Source organism: Mytilus trossulus, chromosome 1 (genome assembly GCF_036588685.1).
Source record: "Mytilus trossulus isolate FHL-02 chromosome 1, PNRI_Mtr1.1.1.hap1, whole genome shotgun sequence".
Taxonomy (NCBI): Eukaryota; Metazoa; Mollusca; class Bivalvia; order Mytilida; family Mytilidae; genus Mytilus; species Mytilus trossulus.
In genome coordinates, this window is record NC_086373.1 from 60,471,143 (window position 1) to 60,496,463 (window position 25,321).

The window sequence follows — 25,321 nt, forward strand, 5'->3', positions numbered from 1 at the left end:
TATGAGAATAAGTATTTGGTCACACAGGGTGAGTTTTGAAACCCCCATTCCTGTACAACATCATTCTATTTGGCCAAAAATCCATTCGATATGGTATTAAAAAAAAGCATCTCAAACGACAGAAGAAAAGAAAATAATCAGAAGAAAAACGAAAGGTCTTAGACCTAATGACATTGGTAATTGACTATTTCAATGATTGACAATTCATACAACTGGCTAACGGAACAGGTCTATGATAAATGAAAAATAACATGTACTTGTAATTTACCTGTTATTCACCTGTATAGAACCGGCGCTAATTAAAATAAAAATCGGCGCAAATGAAAAACGCCGTAGTGGACACATACACAGTCTGATATGGTAATGTTGATTGGTTGATATATATAAAAAAAACTGACTGGTAAACATGAAGATAGCCTATTGAACACGGAGGAGACAGACTGGTGGACATGTAGACAGAATAGTAGACACAAAGACGGACTGGTGATTATGAAGTCAAACTTAAAAATGCATACCGACTAGTAGATACATAGACAGACCGATTAAAATGTAGACGGACTAGTGGACAAACACAAACTTGTGGAAACATATCCAGACGGTATTGCCAAATTTCTACGGGGGGAGAATGACAATGATGCGCAATTTCCCCGGGGGAAAGATTGGCTATATAACACCGACAATCAATGCAGTCCTGTCGTCAAAATGAAATACTTAGTATTTATAAATAGAAGATCAGCATAGCTGTTTTTTTAATAAATAAAGAATAAAAAATAACAAAAATAAAATTGAGAAAGGAAATGGTGAATACGTCAAAGCGACAACCACTCGACCATAGAGCAAACAACAGCCGAAGGCAACCAATGGGTCTTCAATGTAGCGAGAATTCCCGCACCCGTTGGTGTCCTTCAGCTGGCCCCTAAAATATACATAATAGTACAGTGATAATGGACGTCATACTAAACTCCGAATTATACACAAGAAACTAAAATTTAAAATCATACAAGACTAACAAAGGCCTGACTTGGGACAGGCGCAAAATTGCGGCGGGGTTAAACATGTTTATGAGATCTCAACCCTCCCCCTATACCTCTAGCCAATGTAGAAAAGTAAAAGAATAACAATACGCACATTAAAATTCAGTTCAAGAGAAGTCCGAGTCCGATGTCAAAAGATGTAACAAAAGAAAATAAATAAAATGACAATACATAAATAACAACAGACTACTAGCAGTTAACTGACATGCCAGCTCCAGACCTCAATTAAACTGATTGAAAGATTATGTCTTCATCATATGAATATCAGGTACAATCCCTCCCGTTAGAGGTTAGTATCATACTATCATAAAATATATGAGAAGAACATAACCCGTGTCATGCCAACAACTGGTTTTTTTTTAGAAATAAATGTGTTTAGTTCCGATGCAAAGACCCCATCAGTGAATCAATGTTAAAGCCAAAATATGCAATCTTTAATGACCTGACAACAGTATCGTAACTATATCCCCTTTTAAAAAGCATGTATAATTTTAACAACATGTATAATACATGTACAAATATTGTCATTTTCATGCCTAAAGTTATTTAGCTTGACGTGTTGGCAAGAGATGGGCAAACCACCATGTAGAAAAGTTACCTTAGAGAAAAAACTTTACAAGGAATTTGACAGAGATTTTAAGTTCAATTGTAAGTAAGTAAGTAAGTAAGTAAGTAAGTAAGTAAGTAAGTAAGTAAGTAAATTTTATTTATAGTCGGGCACGATGTACAATTTAACAAGGTAAACATGACCTCTGTAGAACTTTTAACCGAATTGAACGAATATAAAGCTTATATAAAGTTTAAGGAATCTTTAGTGAAACATGCAACGAAAGTTTCATGTCACGGACGAACGGAAACGACGGACTGAGGTAAATCGGTATACCCGGTACCCTTCTCAAATGAAGTATTGGTGTAATAATAAACTCCGGATTCTGTATCAAATTATACAACATGAACTATTCATATCGGTTTTAATAAGGATATAAGAAAAATAAATTTTGAATATAAATATGCATTTGCATTACTCACGCATGACTAAGCGTGAAATTTCCTTTTATCTTTATTTGATCAATTACAATGAAATTGAACTTTAAATACATTACATGGTAGTTTATAACAATGACAGACGAAAAAGGTCCCCGTTATATAGTTATATATATATAAACACCTGATTGGGTAATACATGTAAACTTGATATACCGTTTAGTATATACATTTCGAATTGTGTACATATGTGAATCCACTTATTTCCAGTACATTTTATACATGTAAAACAATAAACATGAAATGTGACGGTAATACCCAAACGAACAGATTTAAATTGTTAAAAATCTATTCTTGCGATATAATACAAGTTTATTACTAAGTATATCTTAGAAACTAATCGAAACAATCATGATATATTTGTGAAGCTGTATACGGCAACAGATGAACCATTATTATTTGCCACGAAAAGTTTGCTGAAATCTTTGGAGAAATGGAGTTTAAGGGGTTGATATATACCATCCATTCCGGATAAAATTATCCGCATAAGTGTCCCATCTGGAGTAAGTTGGTGAACATTGTTTGAATGAAACCCAGCGACGTATATATTCCCGTCATTGTCAATTGTAATTCCTGTAAGATTGACTAATTCCGCATTATAATAACTAAACGCAAATTTTCCAGACACGTGTCGACAGTGAAGCGTGTTCCCGTGATGTTTGTGATAAAACCTCCCTAAGTTGTCTATGGTTACGTAATAGTCTGATCCTAAACATGGAATAACATGTTCAGATCTTCCTCCAAAATCAAATATTTCTACTTTATTGTCAAATCCGATAACTAGTTCTTCACCATAAACGGAAACGCCCCATACACCATCGTCTATCGCGATTTGACGTAAAAGTGTCATGTCATTGACATTGACATACTGCAAAACGTTTAGACCTCGCATCGTGATGACACATCGATGTCGGTCTAATGATGCCACATCCCAGGGCTTTCCAAGAAGAACCAGTTCACTCAGCTCATTACCTTCTCCGTCAAATAGTGTAAGCGTACAGTTATTTTCGTCAGTTAAAACTATTCTTCCATCAGGGAAAGACGAGATTCCTGTGATTCTTGCGTTCTTTCGTTTAGTCTTCAAAGTCATTGTGTTCTTGGGTATGTCTCGCGTTATATCAAAAACACCCTTGACGAAAACTTTACCCATATGTTTCAGACTTGAAGTAATTCCATCAACGTTTTTGTCGGGATCAAAACCGAGTAGCCGTTTAGCTAGAAGAGTTTTTGATTGGTGAATAAACTTTTCGCATTCCATATGCTGATTTTTCAATCGCTTCATTTCAAATAAAAGCAGCCCTGGAGATGCGTTTTGTACGAAAGCTTTCAATACCTGTCCACTTTCTTCCAACATTAGGCTTCTCATTCTAAACTCATCGATTTTATCTTCTAATTCAGCCGTCTGTTCATTTTTAATGCTAACTAACTGCTTCTTAGCACTGACCTCGAGTTCATCGAAGTGTTTGTTTATCATTTTGCGCATGTCTTCAATTTCTGCACATATGAAAGAGGCACTGTGATCTAGTTGTCCTAAATGTTCAGTTCCTTTTTTAACCTCTTCGTCATACTTGAATTTCGACTTTTGCATGCTTTTATTAAATGCCTCGAACATACGTTTTTCTTTAAATCTAGCAACTGCATGTTCAACTGTTGCGACAGTTTTGCACTGCGAGTGATGCTCTGAAACGCAAGACGAACAGCAGACAACTTCGTGCGAAAAACAGTACATCGACATCTCACTTTCCCGGTGTTCTGGGCAGATAACCGGTGGCGCATGTTTTAACAGATCTGTTTCCTTCACAATCTTGGCTATGCTTACCAATAAATGGTTAGTTGTTGTTTTGTTAGTTTTGTGGTATTTTTCACAATCTTTGCAAAGAAACTCTACGCATTTTGAACAGTAGCATACTGCTGGACTGGTAATGTCTATCCGCTTACACGGGTAGCAGATGTTTTCTGAATCGCCGACTTCTTTTCGCTTTATAATGCTGAGTGCGAGGTTATCCATTGGGAGTTCTGCAAGATACTTCTCTGGCTCCGTGTCGGGAATAAGCGGGAAATCACTCTGGCAGACTACGCATTTTATCTTGCTTAAACTTTTCCCGTGTTTTTCAATTTCAGACTCGATATAATCCTTCAAACAATGTTGACAATATGTGTGATAACACGGTAAAAATCTTGGCAAACTGAAATTTTCATTGCAAATTGGACAATTTGTTAAATTTTCCAACACTATATTAGAAAGCGCCATTTTGTTACTAAGAAGCTTAATTTATATTTGTTGTGTTTAACTTTCAGATACGAACATATTATTCTATGGTAATTTGATTCAAATGTGTACTCTATTGTTTAAAATCATATATTATAATGTGTTCGAAATTCAACACCAAATTAGCTGTCTTTACCTTTTTATAATAAGAGTTGTTGATCTTTACGCATATTAGACAGACTAAATTCTTTTTAAATGATCAGTGTTTATAATAATATTGTCGTATTTTTCTAACTGTCAATTTTTTTTAATAAATTTTATGTACAGTGATTTTTTTGATTTTTTTTATTGATTTTTTCGAAGTTTAAAGATTCATAAATTACTTACATGTATAAGAAACATCTAAGTACTTCTCTTAGTACAATAATATTATGTTACAATACAAACGGATGACCACATTTGATACCTTTTTTCTTCTGAATGGTATGATGTAGTTTTTGCCTTACATTTGTATTTCTGTATGACCACCATTTAATTGATAAAATATATAAATATATATATAATGAATGTTGTAATTTATTCCATTGAAGAAGGCCGTAATGGCCGAAACGTATGGGATCATTTGTGTTATATTTTTTAGTATACAATAATTCAGAGACTTTATATGTAAAGAAAAGGATATAAATGTCGTATGTACAAATGTATGATTGCAATTCAATTATTGGAACAACTTGAACAACTCTACGTAAAGACCAAAGGACACAGATGGAATAATTACTTGTCCCTGTTCGGTTTTCAACAATTATTACACACATACACTGTACCGTACACTTAGCTATAAAATGCTCCGATATGACAAAATGTGAACAAAATCAAGAGTGAAAAAACGGGTTTTTTTACAGCAAAACATAAATGGCAAGAGTGCAACCCGTATATTGAGATTTTTTAAACTTATATTTTAAAAAACTTCCAGTGGAATATGGATTTATGTTATGTTTTAATTGCTATTTCTGATATAAAAAAAATCCTACAATTTAACGTTCATTTATTTCTGTTCCTCTTCCAAATATCTTTCCCCTAGAAATTTTAAATGGTTGAAAAGCCTGCATGATATCAAAAACTAGCAAATTAACCCCTCTTTATTTTTTCATATCTTGAACACGGGAAAACAATAGTGTCTGTTGAAGAAGACATCATTTATGCAAGTTTTGTAAGTTTTAAAACCCACCAATGTTCGATTTCTCTCATACGTTTTATGTTTGACCTTTGTATTTTTGTTCTATAGCGTACCGGATTGAGATTTATGAAACACGTGTTGTGTGCATGGATTTCCCTCGATCCCAGAATTCGGCATCCGGAATGAATCAAAGGAAATCGTTTGCCTGTAAATGTTTGGTTCCTATAAGTATGGAATTGTTATTCAGCTTAATTTGCAAATTCTTCGGGCAAATGTTACTTTTTATGTTTTTGATTGCTCGTTTAACGATTCTGCGTGTTGTACATTCGGATTCACCCATAATATCGGTTTCTAGGTATACCCGATAAAGGTTTAACTTAATACATGCAATCCAGAATCATTTTTTGTGTGCACTTTATATTCATTAGTTTCAAGTAGGCTACCTAAGAACCAATTAATAATGAAATTTGAAAGTTTATTTGAAATCGATATTATCAGGGCATAAATTCTGTTTTGAGAGTGCCATGAACAAAATTTGTGCACATAGGCCAAGGGTTTGTACAGTGGGTTTTAAACAATAATAGATGCTTCTGACTTGATGCAGCTGAAGCACGCCTCCAGATGCGGGATTTTCTCGCTGTGCTAAAGACCAATTAGTGGCTTTCGGCTGTCGTCTGCTCTTTAGTCGGGTATTGTCTCTTTGACTCATTCCCATTTCCATTCTCAATTTTATTTTATCAAAGGTACCTATGAAAAGAAAATCTAACTACTCTTTCACAAATGATAATAAAACAAGTGATTCAATATCGCAGAGTCTTGCCGTTTCATGCAATACCGCTAACCTGAAAAGTTCATCGCACTTGTATATGTATGTATACAATATACCAGTACTAAACGCACACTAACTAGTAAAAAATGAACTCAATATCAGCAAAAACAATCGTTTTATAAAAATACAACGAGTACAGTAAAAACAAAACGTTACATCGACAAATTACAATAACTTTAACATAAAGTGCAGGAATGATACTTTTTTTTCAAATTTGTTAAATCAAGGTGGAACTCATAAGTGGATCTCGAATTTTGGAAAAAAATGTCTCATTTCTTTTTCTTTCGGCAAAATTGGATGTAAAATCAAGTTTTTTAGCTACTGCATTGTACAACAACTGAATTATGTTTGACAAATATAACGAAGGGATGACCCCTTTAATCAGTAAACAAAACTCCCGTTTACAAGTTAAAAAAGGTGTTGCATTCATTTTTGTGAAAAGAATAGAATATACTAGTATCATTTTGGCGAGCTGGCGAGTGCAATTATAATCATTCTGTATACGATGTATAAGTGATAAAATTACCTATATTCATAAAGTCTTATGTAATATCTTACAAGATGTCTTTCTTAAGCAACACGTAATAGCTCTGAATAAATTACATAATGATTTAACTTTTTTGATACACGTAAAATAGTTTAAAACATATATTTTGAAAATATGACTGAGACTAATTTATAATGAAAATTCAAATAAGTTTCAACAAGTTTTCGATTCTAAATTACTGGCATTGAATGAAACAAAACATCAGAAATTGGCCGTACAATTTTGATTGATTTGCAAATACTTATTATTTGATTGTATACTAGTTCATATAATTTTATAAACCTGTATGATCTCTCTAAATTGCTAAGAGTTTGGAACAATTTAAATTCAATTTGTATATGAGAATTTGATGTAATGTTTTTGTTGTATAATAAAAATGACACAGTTTAATAATATATTGCTGCTGAATTCCGTACTTATGGGTCAACGTTGGATCACTATCACCTCGCAAAGCATCAGACTATCCAATGAATTGACAGAATTTTTCATTTCTATAATAATGTATCTGAAAGACAAAATATTTATCAAATATTTATTTTCATCAATTCTAATAAATTATAAATAAAAATTCCGTAATTCTGCAAAACTGATAAAGGATATAATTGTTAATGTTTTAGGTTGGTTGTTGTAGTAATATCCTGTATAGCTCTGTTGGGAAACCAAAATATCAGATAGTGATTGTGCTTCATGTTAAGTAGGAGGAAAACCTGCTCTGTTAATTTTATTAGCATTGTACTTTTATATGCGTAAAAATAAAGACTAGGTATTTGACCTTAATACTAAAATAGTAATATATTTAAGTATAATTTATTTGTTCAAAATCAAACTGTGGTAAACCTAAAAGCATGTCATGCATGGACTTTATTTTTTGACAAATGCATTATTTTCCTGTATTTGTGAACGGTCCCCATACAATTGTAAATAAAATGCGTTACTTTCTCAACATGCTTACGGTTGTTTTATTGTGTTTTTTTTTTTAAATCAAAATGATATAATACAAACTGTTGCATCACTGTCCCAATTTGGATTGAGGGTTTGGATCCCACAACATGTTTAAACCCGTCACACTACTAGTATTTGTATATGTGCCTGACCAAAGTCCGGGGTCTGTTATTCAGTGGTTGTCGTTAGTCGTTGCGTTGCATATTTGTTTGTCATACATTTTTTTTGTACAAGAATGAGGCCGTTAGTTTTCTCGTTTGAATTGTTTTACATTTGATAATTCGGTGCCTTTTGTAGCTGAATATGCGGTATGAGCTTTGCTCTTTGTTAAAGGCCATCAGATGACCTTAAGCTATTCATTGCTGTGTCATTTGGTCTCTTGTGAGGCGTTGTCTCATTGGCATTCATACCACATCTTTTCTTTATATCTAAAAAAAAAAAAAAGCATGGTAAATAATGTAAGCATACCGTCCATTTAGTGGCCGACCACAATCGGTGATCATAGCTTGGTTCTTTACAAGTCCTTTCTGTTGCTCACATATATTGGTTTTTGATTTATAACTATGTAATCCGTCCTCTCCAACAACATATAAGGTAATGTCATGTAAGGCTGAAATAACAATTCAAATTTACAAACAGTGATCTTAAACAAAGCAGATGCACTGAGTGTAACCTTTTTTTTTAAAAAAAACACTTTCAGTACAAAGTGTATATAGTAGTCTCATACATTACGTCAACATTAAGCACTAACTGTTGATCGAGTCTTGATTACCCATATTGTTCTCTAATATCTGTCTTATTTTATATCTTTTCCCGCGCGGGACTTGTTCCCTATTATTTCACCATATTCTAACCGAAAGAACCTTAGCCAAATCATAAGCAACCGTTATAATTGATAAATAATAGTTTCAAGATGGCGTGAATATCGAGTTTAATAAATAGTGTCATACCGTAGAGCGGAGCAAAGGATAAATTTGTTTGCAAAAAAGTCAATTCAATTTGGATAACATGACAGGTACCTTTTTTAATGTTTAATTTTTTTTTCAAACTGCAAGGGTTCTGAAGAATAATTTATACAAATTCGTGTAAGTAACATGTAAATCGTATACATACCATTTTTTAAATTACCATGCACTAAAACAAATCCTACCGGTCGTTGATATTTGAGATCTATTTGTAACGTTGGTGACAATTCTGCATCTACAAATAACATTGTTTTGTTACTTCGTTTATTTTAAAACATTGGTGCTGGTATTTATTAATCAACGATAAAATAATGATTGTTTAACGTCACGCAGCCAATATTACACAAATTGAGAGATTTCTTAAACAAGATAAAGCGATCGTATTAATATGAGGGTCAGTGAACAAGGACAGACATGTTTTGCCTTTTAAGAGGACACATACTTACCCTTTATATGACATATGCGTACTCTTCAAAAAGTTTGCAATAGCATTAAGGAGGTAAAAGTAGCCGGTCGTGAGGTGGCTGCATTTTTCTTGTGTTTGCATACTCATAACCATACTCGGGATTAATTTGTGTTCATAAAGATATATGTTTCATGATTTCAATCAGGAGACGTGGCTTGAAATGGGCAACCATCTATACTAGTAATACTGATCAATCTTCAAACCCCTCCTCTGATATATTCGTGTAAATCTACAAACTTTACAAATTTACTGATACGGAGACTATGTATAAAGATAAAGATTTTATAGATTTAGGTGTTTAAACTTGTCAAGATGTGTGGGGGAATTTGAGACAATTTCTATTAGCAAGTATTCAATCTCGGACTAAGAGGGGATAAAAGATCTATTCTGGATTTTGTAATTAGTATGATAATTGCTCTTTCTTTCCAGCTAAAAGGCAGAATTCCTGTAAAAGCTGTGAAATAGGGTTTGAGTGAGACATGTGTTGATATTTATCTTAGATTAATCAAAGAGGACGATAAAAAAAGCACCTATAGATATTAGAAGATGACTCTTTCATCCAAGTCACAATTTTGTGAAAAGTAGACCATTATAGGTCAAAGTACGGTCTTCAACACAGAGCCTTTCCTCACACCGAACAGCAAGCTATAAAGGTCACCCAAAATTACCTGAATTTGATAAATATACATGCATATAAAGATATCAGAAGATGGGGTATGAGTGTCATTGAGACAACTCACTCACAATTTGTGTAAAAAGTAAACTATTATAGGTCAAAGTACGGTCTTCAACCCGGAGCCTTTGCTCACCCGCAAGCTATAAAGGTCCCCGAAATGAACTGAAGTTGATAACAAATATACATGTTTATATAGATACCAGAAGATGTGGTATGAGTGCCAATTAGACAACTCGCTCATCCAAATCACAATTTGTAAAAAGTAACCAATTATACATTTTGTAGGTCAAAGTACGGTCTTCAACACGGAGCCTTGGATCACACCCAACTGCAAGCTAAAAGGGCCCCATTAAATGAACTGAATTTGATAAATATACATGTATATATAGAAATAAGGAGATGTGGTATGAGTGCCAATAAGACAACTCTCCATCCCAGTCACATTGTGCACATAATGCAATATATTGTTATTAAACGGACGTTGTTACACCGGACATCAGAATATGCATGTACTAGCAAATAAGAAGAACGTCAATAAAATAAAGTGGTATGTCTTGATACTGGTTTTAATGTTGCTGTTTTTTTTTTCTTCAGTTGGGGTTGTTCAATGCACATATACGCGGTCTTGATGAGGTTTACAACATGGAGTGTATTATATTTGAATTTAAAGTGACGGCAACTTTATGGTGAACAAACCTAACCCAAAGCTTTTGTTTAAAGCATTGCTCTATATACTATACATACCTGTTCTCGAACATGTCTTAATGTCCCCATCAACTGCTAAGTATGCCGGACCATTCGAGTTTAGATATGACATGGACGTTTGGTTAACATTCTTTTCTAGAGCATAATTATTTAAACCTACTAAATCATCTGCGAAAGAGAAAAAAATATATGAAATGATAGAATGAAAGTGAAAGGCATTAAAAGGAGAAATAGTTTATTCACTTTATGTCAAAATATGTCTTCTATTTATGTGTAAATAATAGAAATTCGTGGTTTACACATATAATTGTATGCATTTATTATCAATTGTAGAATATTTTATGGCAATTGAATCATTTACGTGAAATTTTAAGCTAAATATATATTTACAAGAATGTTTTTTTTATATTATACTCACCAAAGTGGACAGAAAGAAACCGTTTATCCCACTGAGCAGAAATCTGAAATTGAAATAGAAAGTCTTAAGACAGGAAAATTTTGAAATACATTTTGGAGTATGGTACATAGTCAATGATTATAGTACAGTTCTTTCGATTCCTACCATGAATTTGTTTATACAAACCTATTGAATTATCTCTTTTTAGATACTTACAATGTACATGTAACCATGTCGACGGCCGTGGAGTTTATTTTATCATTCAATTTGTACTAGCTGGCTTCTATGTATATATTTATAGCAAATTAGATTGAGTGTACTCTTAGCATGAAATGATACCCATGTCGACGATCTCTTTCTGTTCTTTTTTTGTTCAATTTAGACTGTTTGCCATCTATGTATATTTTAATACTAAGCTATAATTGAATGTACTTATAGGATTAAAAGGAAAGGATCACCAATGAATGTTGACTGTCGTTCTGATCGCATGTCATTCAATTTCGATTGTTTTTCTTCTACGAATATTTTTATATCATGCTATTGAATGTACTCATACATGTAGCAGGAGATGATAACCAAATCGATGGATCTTTTTCCGTTTTCATTTTGTTCGATTCCTTCAATGTTAAACGTTATATCAAGTTGATGAACCAATGGTTTTATACGATACACCGAATCCTGAACTCCTTATAAGTTCTGTCTTTTTTTTCGTTTAAAAGATCGTTCCTGACTGACATGCAAATAAAAATGTATGCTAGAGAAAAAAGGTTAGAACTAATATTGTATACGTTATAACCGGTTAAATTATATAATTAAAACTTCTGCATTGGAAAATGAAGAATATAGTGCTTTTTAATACCAACAAGATATACGAAAATTTTATTAATGATTCTATCATCTTAAAGTTACATGCATGTATAATACGTATTATTTTAAGTCAGACATGTTTTACCAGTCAAGATGGCCTTTTATAGCTGACTATGCGGTATAGGCTTTGCTCATTGTTGAAGGCCGTACGATGACCTATAGTTGTTAATGTTTGTGTCATTTTGGTCTTTTGTGGATAGTTGTCTCATTGGCAATCATACCACATCTTCTTTTTTATATTTAATTGTTTCGTAATGATATCGATCCATGGATACGTACTAAGGTCTTGTTTATTTACGCATACACTTGTGCCGTGGGTGCCTGCTAATTGTTGATGGTCAAATGAAGGTTATACACGTTTTTGTTCCGTGTCCAGTATCATTGTATTTATTGAATTTAACACGTTAACAGTTAGAAAAATCTGTGAATTTGAAGAAAAAAAACTGTCAAGGTTAAATTCTCAAATAGAAGTCAAAAATTTAATCCTCTAAAAGACGTTTTATTTTCATGTAATATTAGTCCTGTTGGAATAAACTATCATCTAACCGACGCTCAGAATTTCTTTAGTTCTTGTTTTATCAGGTTCTCTTCATTTTTATCTGCCGTAATAAACAAATTTTCAATTATGTAAATTCAGAAATCGTTGTAATGTTTATGCGAATAATGCGACTGGATGATTATTGCAGAAATTAGAACTGTCCTGCTTTCTTCCATTCGTCCCGATCTGTTGATTGAAAAAGTTAAATGTTTGATTCTCGTCAGTTTTTATGGACCTACTCTTTTTGACTTTACCTCCGAGTTTGGTATTTTTATCTGATATACATAAACATGTGTGTTTTCTGAAATTGCTATTATTAATCTCCCATGTTTTTTTTCTTCTTTAAATCAATATAATAAATGCACGCAATAATTTCTGAATTTACAGTAATTTATATAATTTTAGGAGAGAAAAAAACAGGACAAAAACATAGGCGACAGTATCCTTAACTCAAATGAGTCATTTTAATAGAGTAAATGGACATTATTTTTTTTCAAAAAGAAAGCTTTGTTTTATTTTGTGTTTTGGCTCTTGGTGTTGAATAATTTTTATCCGTGGATTGATCCTTAAATTGGTGTTCGAAAAACTTGAAAGCGGATTTAACTTTTTTCAGCAAAACCCATGGTATTTATAACTAATCAAGTAGACTAGTAGACTAGAAGTTAGAATAATGTGTCTAAAAAAAGTGTTTTTGTGAGGTACAACCACAGTGTGGGAACGCAGTGTGGGAACGCACTTTGCGGTTTTATAATAATTTGATCATTTGGGAGACTGTCAAGCGGGGTTCCGACATTCGTAACAATAACAAGTTGCTTGATGGAAAGTTTGATGGAAAGTTTGATGAACTCAAGTTTTACTATTAACCGTTTCTGCTTCAAGTTTAAGTAATCAAAACATTCTATACGTATATATGAACAAATAAAATAATGAAAAAGACATATGCATCCAAACCTTTTCACAAGAATGGTGGGGCTCCGAGTAAATCGATCAAAACTGTGACGGGGCAGCAATATTTTTTTTTAATAAACATCGAAAAACCCATCGTTACTATCAGAATGTTCATTTGTACCTTTTCTGATATAAAGTCTTACCTGTCTGAATGTTTAAAAGTCATTGTCCAAGTAGAAACCCCAATATAGGACTCTAAAGTGCGATGGGGACGCTAAAGTGCGATGGTATACGTTAAAGTGCGATGCATCCACAAGCTAAAGTGCGATGGTCCGCGAAAGTATAGACGTAAGAAATGTAGATGAATTATGACGAGAATTAACAGTCGTTTATACAAATCTAAAATGTACATGCTGGAAGATATATTTCATTAACAACTGTCATGTCCATGACTAAATAAATTCAAACCTAACCGTGCTTTGTCGGCTGAATCAAATGTGTTGGGTTTTTTACTGGTGCTCAGGCCCGTTAAAATATTGTGAATTTGATGGAAAAGTAACGTCTGTAAAATAAAGGTACATGCTTTCAAATTCGTAAATTATAGATTGTCAGTTAAGCTGGGGTCACACATTCACGATTTTTACTACCGTCCTTGACAGGACCATTCCCGATTAAAATTTATTAAAAGTCTGATCAAGATCCTGTGAATCGTGGATGGAAATTCAAATTTAAAATTAAAATTTGAAAGAAAAAAAATTTGGTCACGACAACAATCAGATAGTGTTCAGGAAGTGAACCGTTTCCAAGGGAATTTGTCCCGACGCTACCGAATGTAATCCGACAGATATCAGACAGTGACCAGACAGTGAACCGACATTGACGTTATCCGTTCGAAAACTGTCGGCATATTCGGGATAATCAGGTACTGTCGGAACGTAATCCCACCACGGTCCGCTCTATCGCATTGCAAACGGCTTTGTCTGGTCTCAGTCGTATTGTATTTTGTAATTGTCCGGACTCTAACGTGGGTATCATTGACGAATAACGTATTAATAACGGGACTGTTTCGGAACGGTTTCGGCAAAAAACGGTCGCAATCGACAATATCTGGATGCAATCTGGACTCAATCGGCAGAAAACAGCTATGAAAAATTACTCCATATCATTTCCGTTCCACAGGACACCGTCAAGAATACACAAAAAAATGTTCGGAATTCGATCCGATACAGCAGAACCTATCACGACATAGCCACGATTGTAATCCGACTAGACAAAATCGGCTGAGTTGCCCCGAATGTTACGGGACGCACCTAACTGTCGGGGTGCTTTGTCGAACTATTCGAACCCTTCCCGACCCGTAGGAATCTGTTACGAACTAAAACGACTGCTTTCAGACAATGATAGGACATATCAGATAACTGAGGATACTAATCCGACTTTTTCACTTTTCGTGTCTCGTATTGCTGTCTGACGGGAGCAATACTCGGGAATGTGTGAACCCCGCTATAAATCACTAGTTTGTACATTGTAGGAAAATATAACATGTGCATGACTGTACTTAATTGCTACGAAAAAGGAGAAAAACTTAAACATCTCTTTTCTCTCGCATTTTATTAATTATAGCTTATACAAATAAATATTGAGCATTCTGAAAATGAACGATTTTTTATGTGTAATTTACAATTGCGCCCGCAAGGGAGGTGTTCAAATAATTTGTGTGAACGATTTAGCTACACCAATGATCCAAATATTTGATACGACCGAATAGATAAAAAAATAATTTCCATGAAATATCGTATTTTGTTACCTTAATTACCTTTTTAGCAATTAAAACGTCGTCGGTCTTAAAAATTCAGTAACAATCACTTAAACCACAGATAGTTATAAAGCTAATTACATATTTATAGCTTAGCATTCTAGCTTTTGCAAAAAGACAATATTTTAACATTCATGTACTTTCACGTTTTTAGCCCTAATAATCTAACAATTTTGGTCCATCGCACTTTAGCGTGATAAACCAACGTACTTTAGCGTAGACCATCGCACTTAAGCGTGACCATCGCACTTTAGAGTACCATCGCACTTTAGACTCCTACATATTCATTTTCTATTTTCTAAATGTCGGATATTTCAATCGACTGTAAAATCGCTTGCATGTTTACTGTTTACTGTTTTGATATTAAGCCCTTATCATTGATACATTGTATTATTAAGAGAGCTAAGCTAGCTTAATCCATCATTTTCTGCATAGGAAAATGCATGTAACAAGTCAGTTGTTGTCCATTCGTGTTCGAGCTTTTGACTCGTTTTGCTTTCTTATTGGTAATTATACCACCTCTTCTTATTTTTATATCATGTTTATTGATATATATATAATTATATCATGTTTATTGATATATATATAATTATATAATTATTTTCTGTGACTGTATCTTACATTAATTTGTAGGATCCTTTACTATAGATAATTTAGCTGATCTGTAACAATAACATCTTCATGCCTTATATATCATGTACTGTGGTACGCCGCTAGATTAAAACTGACGTGGAAAGGTAACATATGGCCACCGAAAGCTCTTTTTATGAGAGCCCAGGTGGTCGTGTGGTCTAGCGGGACGGCTGCAGTGCAGGCGATTTGGTGTCACGATATCACAGTAGCATGGGTTCGAATCCCGGCGAGGGAAGAACCAAAAATTTGCGAAAGCAAATTTACAGATCTAACATTGTTAGGTTGATGTTTAGACGAGTTGTATATATATATCCGATGGATACATCTGTTGTAGGGTTGTCACTGACTCAGACGTACTTATGAATATAATTATTTTCTGTGACTGTATCTTACATTAATTTGTAGGATCCTTTACTATAGATAATTTAGCTGATCTGTAACAATAACATCTTCATGCCTTATATATCATGTACTGTAGTACGCCGCTAGATTAAAACTGACGTGGAAAGGTAACATATGGCCACCGAAAGCTCTTTTTTTGAGAGCCCAGGTGGTCGTGTGGTCTAGCGGGACGGCTGCAGTGCAGGCGATTTGGTGTCACGATATCACAGTAGCATGGGTTCGAATCCCGGCGAGGGAAGAACCAAAAATTTGCGAAAGCAAATTTACAGATCTAACATTGTTGGGTTGATGTTTAGACGAGTTGTATATACATTATGTACACAGCCATGTATCACCATCATTGATGGCGATCCGATGGATACATCTGTTGTAGGGTTGTCACTGACTCAGACGTACTTATGAATATAATTATTTTCTGTGACTGTATCTTACATTAATTTGTAGGATCCTTTACTATAGATAATTTAGCTGATCTGTAACAATAACATCTTCATGCCTTATATATCATGTACTGTAGTACGCCGCTAGATTAAAACTGACGTGGAAAGGTAACATATGGCCACCGAAAGCTCTTTTTTTGAGAGCCCAGGTGGTCGTGTGGTCTAGCGGGACGGCTGCAGTGCAGGCGATTTGGTGTCACGATATCACAGTAGCATGGGTTCGAATCCCGGCGAGGGAAGAACCAAAAATTTGCGAAAGCAAATTTACAGATCTAACATTGTTGGGTTGATGTTTAGACGAGTTATATATATATATATATATATATATATATGTATAGTTACTTTGTTCAGCGAATAGCTCCATTCTATATTCGAATGCTTTTATCAAATTAGAATATCCCAGTTCTCTGATGAAAATTCTTTGTTGTATTGTTTGTATACATATATTTTTTTTAAATTATTTCGATTAATAAATAATGGGAACTTCAAAATAGGGTTACCCTTCCGGAGCACCTAGTCATCTTTTCGGTTATTTATTTTTGTACTAGTATACTATTATTGTTTAAGTGATTTCTTTACGTTTGTACTGTCCTTTTATTTTGAGTTGTATAATTATTGTTCAAACGTTGATCAAATACCATAGATGAATATAATAGGACAGACAAACACATATGTAATGTATTTAGTGAATCTGGCTTAGGAAAGCTCCGAGTGATTGTACAGGAGGGCTTCAAGTGATTGTACAGTAAACTTGCAAGCGATTGTACAGTAAACTTGCAATCGATTTTACAGTCAATTAAAATATCTGACATTTAGAAAATGAATATATTGGGGTTTCTACTTGGAAACTTTAGACAGGTAAGACTATATATCAGAAAAGGTACATTCTGATAGTTACGATGGGTTTTTCGATGTTTATCAAACATTTTTTATCGCTGCTCCGTCACAGTTTTGATACGTTTACTCGGAGCCCCACCATTCTAATGAAAACGTTTGGATGCAGATGTTGGTTTTTATTAATTTATTTGTTCATATATACTTATAGAATGTTTTGATTACTTAAACTTGAAGCACAAATGTTTTATAGTAACACTTGAGTCCATCAAACTTTCCATCAAGCAACTTGTTATTATTACGAATGTCGGAGACCCGCTTGACAGTCTCCCGAATGATAAATTATTTTATCATATACTTAGACTAAATAACATATGATTTTTACTGTATGATAATATCATTAAATCAACGTAAATTCCATATTTTTCGAATTGGTGCTTAGCGGGCTGATATGAAAAGTTTATCACATGCTTCGAGTGTTATCACATGCCTTTCCGTAACGTTATCGCATGGCATTCCGGTGATGCTCGGCAAATTCCGGAAAATATACCTCAATGCTACATTTTCACTAAAAAACTTACAAAGTAGTGTACAATCTAACAAACAATTATTTGGATACTGGAAAGTATATTTTGTAAAATAATAAAAATGTTTTATTTTTCTGTTGAGGCATCTGATAGAAAGATTTCTTATCGAATGTACTAAATTTGGAGTCCGACGTCCGTGAACTTTTCACTCTTTGAACTTCTATTTGGGAACCACGTAAAATGATCAATATATGAATCTGTGATTTTTCTCTATTGTTGAAGCATATGATAAAAAGATCATAACATGTCATTTTTCATATCGCATGTATTATCAGCCCTCGAGCCATGCGGCTCTTGGGCTGATATTGAACCTAGGGCTGATAATACATGCGATATGAAAAATGCCATGTAATAATCTGATAATAAAACCGTACAGTTCCGTTCCCACACTGTGACAACGTTAAAATGCCTGGACGCATGTTTAAAAAGCCTTGTATAAAGGTGGTTCGAGATCAATATGACATCTAACAGCTTCTTTTTTCTTTTCTTTTTTTTTTTTGAAATTGGATGAGGTTTCACTTTAGGCCATTGTATTTGAGTTATTCGTCCTGCATACATACAATCCCCTGTTATCTATACAATTTCTTTCTTTTCGTGTAATGATATCGCGGCACACGATACTGCTTTTTCTTGTTTATCATATCACGTTTTCGGGAATTCACAGGAGAATGTGGGCTTATATTAGCTGTCTGTGTATTATATATATGACATAGACGAGGAATTCGAGACTGAAAAGTTACTGACAATTATTATCTAATGCTGCCGTGTCCTGATTTCAACTACCGGGACACGCTCATATCCTTCTGTCAAGGTAACATATGATAGTTCTTTATTACTCGGGATATTTCACTCTTGTATACTATGCACTAATGTCTTTTTTATTGTAATTGCACGTAATACATTTCCTATATCCTCCTTGCTTTTATTATCTCGTTGAAGCATCGATCCCCTTTATTAACTATGCGACTGTACATACTCCATTTGTTAGACATTTCTCCCGGTTAACCAATCTATTTGACCATATGGGGCTCAATAAAATGTTATTCAATTTTGTAATAATTGAATACATAACAGTAGTAACGTGACTACAGAATGGCAGTAAGCACGGCATTAATGGCGACATTAATGGCAGACAAATGTCATCTTAACCTCATTAAATGTCTGAATATTGAAAAGGAATCGTCTACTGGTTTCTTGGTTAAAAACTTAGCGCTCATTATAATACCCCGTTTCGCTACATGTAGACTTAATGCATAATGATTTATTTAGTTGATGTGATGTCTCGAAAAACAACTTTACTGCTACAAAATGTATCTGCTTGGAAATAACAAATACTTGCAGCAACATTAAAAATTGTAAGGTGAAGGACAACCAGTGCCTAGGCCGTATTCCATATGAACAATGGAACCGATTGAATAAAAAAAAATGAAAACTAAAGATTATCAAGATACGCAACACCTAATTGAATTTGAATATTATATATTGGGAAAGTATCCGTGGGTACCGGAAGAGAATATGACGTGAAAGTCACATACGTAACTTAAAACATAGTTCATTGACACAACCAACAAATATACTTACTAGCTAAGCAAACATTTATGATAGGTCAATATACGGGTTGATTAGCTTTATACCTTCTTCTTGTCCGCTTATCAGGACATTTAGAGGTGTTTAAGCCTAATGATTATATTATTTTCTCAGGAAATTGCTGCCAAATAGGTGTAAACATGTGTTTATGCTTGATACGTCACAATTTTTTTCTCTCAATTATATACGAGTAAACATTGAAACTGATCTAGTATTGTGACATTCAAAATAGAAATCAGTGACAACTTAAAAAGAAATCCTCACAAATATTACCGGTTGATACGTCATATATTTGAAAATAAAAAGTTAGTTTCAGACAACAGTCTACACGGTTAGACCAAGATTTCAGATCTGATACCGATAATATTAAAATAAGTATTTTTCTTAACTGATTGTTTTGCGCCAGGTTTGTTTTGTACTTTTTTTCTTCCACTAGTAAAGATAAAATGAATATAAATTATGATTGAATTCTTTTGCAATATATTTTCAAACTGGGGAAAAAGACATAAAAAAATTGTGGAATGTACAATATAAAACAAATGTGGTATGATTGCCAATGAGAAAAGTCTTCACAAGAGACCAAATGAAACAGAAATTAACAACTATAGGTCACCGTATGGTCTTCAACAATGAGCAATGCCAAAGTCCATACCGCATAGTCAGCTCTATAAAGTTTCAAAATGACAATGTAAATAAATGAAACTTTCGATGGTATTTTTTACTTATAAAAAAAAACATACATACCTTACTGGGGTGACATTGATGGAATCGTATAGTTCCTGTTATAAGAAATACCAGAGCAATAAACACAAACATTGACCCCAATATTATCATCATAATACGTTTCTTATTATCACATGGTCTGGGTTTCTGTACACGAATTACTGGTACATATTTACGGGTAATAGTCAAGGCATTTTGGTTATCGTTTTCCGGAATTTCAGCTTCTGACGCTAACATTGGAACAACATCTGATCTTTCTATTCTATCAGAGCTCTGAAGTGTTGCACTTCCATTGCATTCGTCATTAAGAAGCTTGTTTTGTGACATGGTGTTTATTTAGTCGTTTTCCATTGTCTGAAAAAATGAGGAGGAAGTTAATATTATTATTTTTAAATAATAATAATAATTATAGGAGTTTACCAAATAAATCTGTCGTTTTATTTGTGAATCATAAACCATTAGCGGTATAACCCAATAGAATATTTTATTTTTATAAGAAATCTGGGTCAAAGGTTAATGGCACATTATCAATATTTTCACTTTCTTTATTTTGCATTTTCTCTGATACTTTTTAAGGTTTATGTACTCTTCTGTAGCCATTTTTGTACGAATTTTTCAAACCTCAATTGTATCAAGACTAAAGATATAATAAATAATAGAGATAGGCCATTTAAAACATGTTCCAAGGGGAAACTTGATGCAAAGCATTATTTTTTACTGTGTCATTGCATTTGATAGAAAAAGAGGACTTTGTGGCATATAAATCAAGATTTTTATAGAAAATCCACAGCCTTTAATACAGAGATTTTTGTTATAAAATTTGAAACATAAATTACTCACTTGATTTTCTATGATGCGCTAGTGTTTATTTTTTACAAAAAGTTCCAAGTAACCTATAAATTCCAAAACACTTCGTGCTGAGTCACTAAAGTCGAGCGCACCCTAAAAGGTGTACTTGATTTTGGCCATATTTATACTTGTCTTAAACAATAACTACATTTATAAACTTGTTTTAATGAAATCAATGCTAGCACTGCATGCAATAATCCTATATCTATCAGTCATCAAATTGCCAAATATGAGAGTACAAGGATAAAGGCTGTGGATTTTCTATAAAAATCTTGATTTATTTGCCACAAAGTCCTCTTTTTCTATTAAATGCAATGGAACAGTAAAAAATAATGCTTTGCATCAAGTTTCCCCTTGGAATATGTACAAAATGGCCTACCTCTATTATTCATTATATCTGTAGTTTTGATACAATTGAAGTTTGAAAAGTTCGTACAAAAATGGCTACAGAAGGGTACATAAACCTTAAGATATATATGAATAAACTAGTGCAAAATGTTTGCTTTATTGTGATTAAGTTATATGACACATAATGTCTAAAACAATCAATCCATTGACATCTTAAGGGAGTTATTGTCCCTAAAATGTATAATTGTAGGGTAGATTATTTCTGAAAATTGGTACATTATAAAGCCAGAAGATCTTTTGCATTTTGATGGGTGATAAGTGACCTAAAGTAAACTGAAAGTAGTCATTTTGCACTTATTTCATGGAAAAGTACCTATAAACCAAATAATGTATAAATGGTCATACATGTACATACCTATCATTTAAGACCGGAAATGACATTAAATAACCCGGACGGAAGCATGTTAAAATATACAGGTATAAATATATGCAAACTATATATTTTTGGAATCAGTGTTAATATAGCTATCATATGAGTCTGGAAGAGTTATTTTCTGAACCGGAAGTAGCCAAAGGAGACCGGAAAATTAAAAAAGGAATACCTGTCCGTAATATGAGTTGTTCGCGTAAGCGTCATACATGTCAAAATGTCAATTCGCGCAAATGTATGTCTCCCCCTGAAAATCGTAAAATTTCATGATAATATCTGTTAGAAAAGCGCAGCATTTTATTTTTGAAAGGTTCAATAATATATTTCACATATTGAAGCTGCAAAACATATATGAAATAATGCAGGACAACATTTTTTCATCCATGATACCTTGTGCATGTCGAAATAAATATACCTGGCTTTTTTAAAGTTTGGTGTGAATTTTTTTAAGTATCTACTTGGGTGAAAATAAAAAAAAAATCTTTAATTTTGTTATTTTTGATAAACGAATCCGGTAATAGAACTAAGTTTAATATACATAATTACGTCGAATGTTAATGGCCGATATAACACACTTTCCACTTTACGTGGTTTATGTCAAGAACATTTTTCTCTAATAGATTTATCGATTACCAATGAATATTTTATAAATTGTATGTAACCTGGCTTGAATTCAATGAATTCATTTCCTCTCGTTTGTTGTTTTAACCAGACGTATTTCAAAGCTAAAATTACTAAAAACTAATTGTAAAAAGCTGCTGTTAACGGTCATGTACCGTAACGGTGTACATACGCATATGTCTGTATACTTTTAAAATATACGGTTGACAAAACTTTCATTAACTGATAAATACAATGATATGTTGTTGAAAATTAAAGTTAAAAGATGCAGTTTTCCAGTTAAACTTGAAGTTTAGTTTTACAGAACCCCTTCTATTCCTGATTGGATCCCCAAAGTATATAAGTGCCTTTCTCAACTACAAATGTACCAATTTTCGACCTGCGCCTAAAACGGGTGTTCTACTTCAAAAAATATATGAAATCGTTAAGCTTAGTATTAATGAATAGTTCACTATATCGTCAAAAGATTATAAATAAGCAGTATGTAAAAACAAATCGCATTTACTCATTTTTAAAAGCACGTGCAAGTCCAGCGACAAATGTATCTACAACATAGAAATGTTTGACATGTTTTAAATGTATACTGTATGCGCATCTCTTTTATCATACCTGCAGCAGAATATATATAAATACAATTCTGAATACGTCGTATAGATCAAAATGCATATTATATAGAAGTCTACTGTATCAGAATAAGTTACAAAAAATATCAATTTTAAATCTACTTACCGGAAGTAATTAATTAAGTAGTAGTTTCTTTTTTGCCGTAGTACAAATCGATCCAACAAGTAATTTCCAATATCTTATCTTCTATCCCACCTTTCAAAGGTATTCTGCAGACTTATTTGTCGCTGCAAAGCTTCATTGCTCGGTAAAAATCAATATCATTTGCTTTAATCATCATGCATCGTACAGTTGTAACTCTGTCGTTTTCATCATTGTTAGCTGCTTATAGAAATCCCAGGATTAAAAGCTATTTAGATTTACTCCACAGAGAAAACTTAATATAACCCATTGCTTCGTTTCATCTTTGATTGGAATAACACAGTGTCAACATTGATATGTCATTATTGATATGAACAAGAGATGATACACTAAGAAAGCATGACTCCTTGTGGGGTATGGTTATCCCCCGAGTATCAGACAGCATTAAAAGATCATGTCTGCCTCACAAATCCAATATCATTTTATTATCGACTAGCGATATTTATACGAAATCAGACCTATCAGGTGTCCTTGCGTTACTGCTGCAAAAACCCAGCACAAAAAAAAATAAAAAACATTATTTGTGTTACATGTTGAACATAGCTCTCCAAACCCCCTTTTATAGCGATTGTTGTTCATAATGGTTGGTAATTTTCTCGATTTGTTATTTTTTTCTTTTTTAGTGGTTTGGTTTTTTTTTCTTTTTCTTTTTTCGTGGTCACAAAAAGCAAACGCTTAACCGAGTGTTTCGTATTCCCTGTTGTAACATATTTTACTTAGTTTGAATTCACATGCATAGTGGGTACTACATGTAGATCAGGAGAAACTAAGCCGCACCACATGTTACCCATTGGTTAGTATATCGACAATGGATACGGGAGTTTACAACATGGGCAGCCGCACCTTGTCTAAGCTCTACCCATAATGGCTAGTTGCCGTTTAGCAGTTAAATGAATCATCATTTATCCCATTCATTTATGCAAAAACTATCTATAACCGGTTTTAAAAAAAACCCATCATGTATACGGTGAAATAACACTACTGAAAGATAACGAATCACAACATGCATAGTAAAATATCTTTGTTTGGCCATGGGATAGGTAAAAAAGTATATGAAACATCCGTAAAATGAATACATTTTATCATATATGCTACATTAAAACCTATATCAATCTCATATCCTGTACAAAATACCATATAAGACATAGATATGACTAGTGAACAGCCTCGGGCCTTCAGTTTCCTGACTGATATCTATCTTCAAAATCTTGTTGATACAACATTTGGTACATATACTTTATCAATTGTAAAATAGACAAACAAACTGATGTTTTAATAAGTTAATACGACATTTGCATGTATGTATCTAATTTAATTACCTTAAAAATCGATTGAAAGCCATTCCAACTTAAAAATACAATTATATTTCAATTTGCCCACGACACTTTCAACGTATCCTTTTGTTCTGAAAAAAAATATTGGAACATGTAGATGTACAAAATGTACGATTTGTAACTGCAAGAAAAGTAAATAACAGTCAGAGTCTTGTATATGCATGGAAAGTTAGAAACAGTCAGAGCCTTGTTACTGCAAAGACATTAAGTTACAGTCAGAGCCTTGTAACTGCATAGAAAGTAAGTAACAGTCAGAGCCTTGTTACTGCAAAGAAATTAAGTTACAGTCAGAGCCTTGTAACTGCATAGTAGGTAAGAAACAGTCTGAGCCTTGTAAATGCATAGAAAGTAAGAAACAGTCAGAGCCTTGTAATTGCATAGAAAATAAGTAACAGTCAGAGCCTTGTAACTGCATAGACAGTAAGTAACAGTCAAATTCTTGTAACTGCAAAGAAAGTAAGTAACAGTCAGAGCCTTGTTACTGTATGGAAAGAAAAAAACAATCAGAGCCTTGTATATGCAAAGAAAGTAGGAAACTGTCAGAGCCTTGTAACTGCAAAGAAAGTTAGAAAATGTCAGAGCCTTGTAACTGCAAAGAAAGTAAGTTACTGTCAGAGCCTTGTAACTGCATAGAAAGTAAGTTACTGTCAGAGCCTTGTATATGCATA

The 25,321-nt window shown here is 33.4% G+C and overlaps 3 protein-coding genes across 3 annotated transcripts in view; 1 reads left to right on the plus strand and 2 right to left on the minus strand.

Moving 5' to 3' along the window:
* Window positions 1-2,335: 2,335 nt before the first annotated feature.
* Window positions 2,336-4,326, minus strand: LOC134709233 (uncharacterized). The gene has a single exon (XM_063569403.1). It carries the CDS (start codon window positions 4,084-4,086, stop codon window positions 2,428-2,430), a length of 1,659 nt encoding a protein of 552 aa, XP_063425473.1. The 5' UTR covers window positions 4,087-4,326; the 3' UTR covers window positions 2,336-2,427.
* A 2,115-nt stretch (window positions 4,327-6,441) lies between these two features.
* Window positions 6,442-23,636, minus strand: LOC134680918 (uncharacterized). The gene is made up of 7 exons (XM_063540220.1): window positions 23,284-23,636; window positions 20,328-20,660; window positions 11,013-11,055; window positions 10,634-10,762; window positions 8,896-8,982; window positions 8,251-8,392; window positions 6,442-7,345 (listed from the first exon to the last, which is right to left on the minus strand). Exons 2-7 carry the CDS (start codon window positions 20,631-20,633, stop codon window positions 7,264-7,266), a joined length of 789 nt encoding a protein of 262 aa, XP_063396290.1. The 5' UTR covers window positions 20,634-20,660; window positions 23,284-23,636; the 3' UTR covers window positions 6,442-7,263.
* Window positions 18,751-25,321, plus strand: part of LOC134680901 (uncharacterized) — a 36,838-nt gene continuing 30,267 nt past the window's right edge. Inside the window, exon 1 of the mRNA XM_063540194.1 lies at window positions 18,751-18,807. The gene's annotated coding sequence lies outside the window, so the exon portion shown is untranslated. The remainder of the gene's footprint in view (window positions 18,808-25,321) is intronic.

Coding starts and splice junctions, on each gene's coding strand:
- LOC134709233 (XM_063569403.1), bottom strand. CDS start 4,086: ATGGATAACCTCGCACTCAGCATTATAAAGCGAAAAGAAGTCGGCGAT.
- LOC134680918 (XM_063540220.1), bottom strand. CDS start 20,633: ATGTCACAAAACAAGCTTCTTAATGACGAATGCAATGGAAGTGCAACA. Junction 11,056..20,327: donor ATCAATGTCACCCCAGTAAG/GTATGTATGTTT, acceptor TTTCAATTTCAG/ATTTCTGCTCAGTGGGATAA. Junction 7,346..8,250: donor GGTCGGCCACTAAATGGACG/GTATGCTTACAT, acceptor TTTGTCTTTCAG/ATACATTATTATAGAAATGA.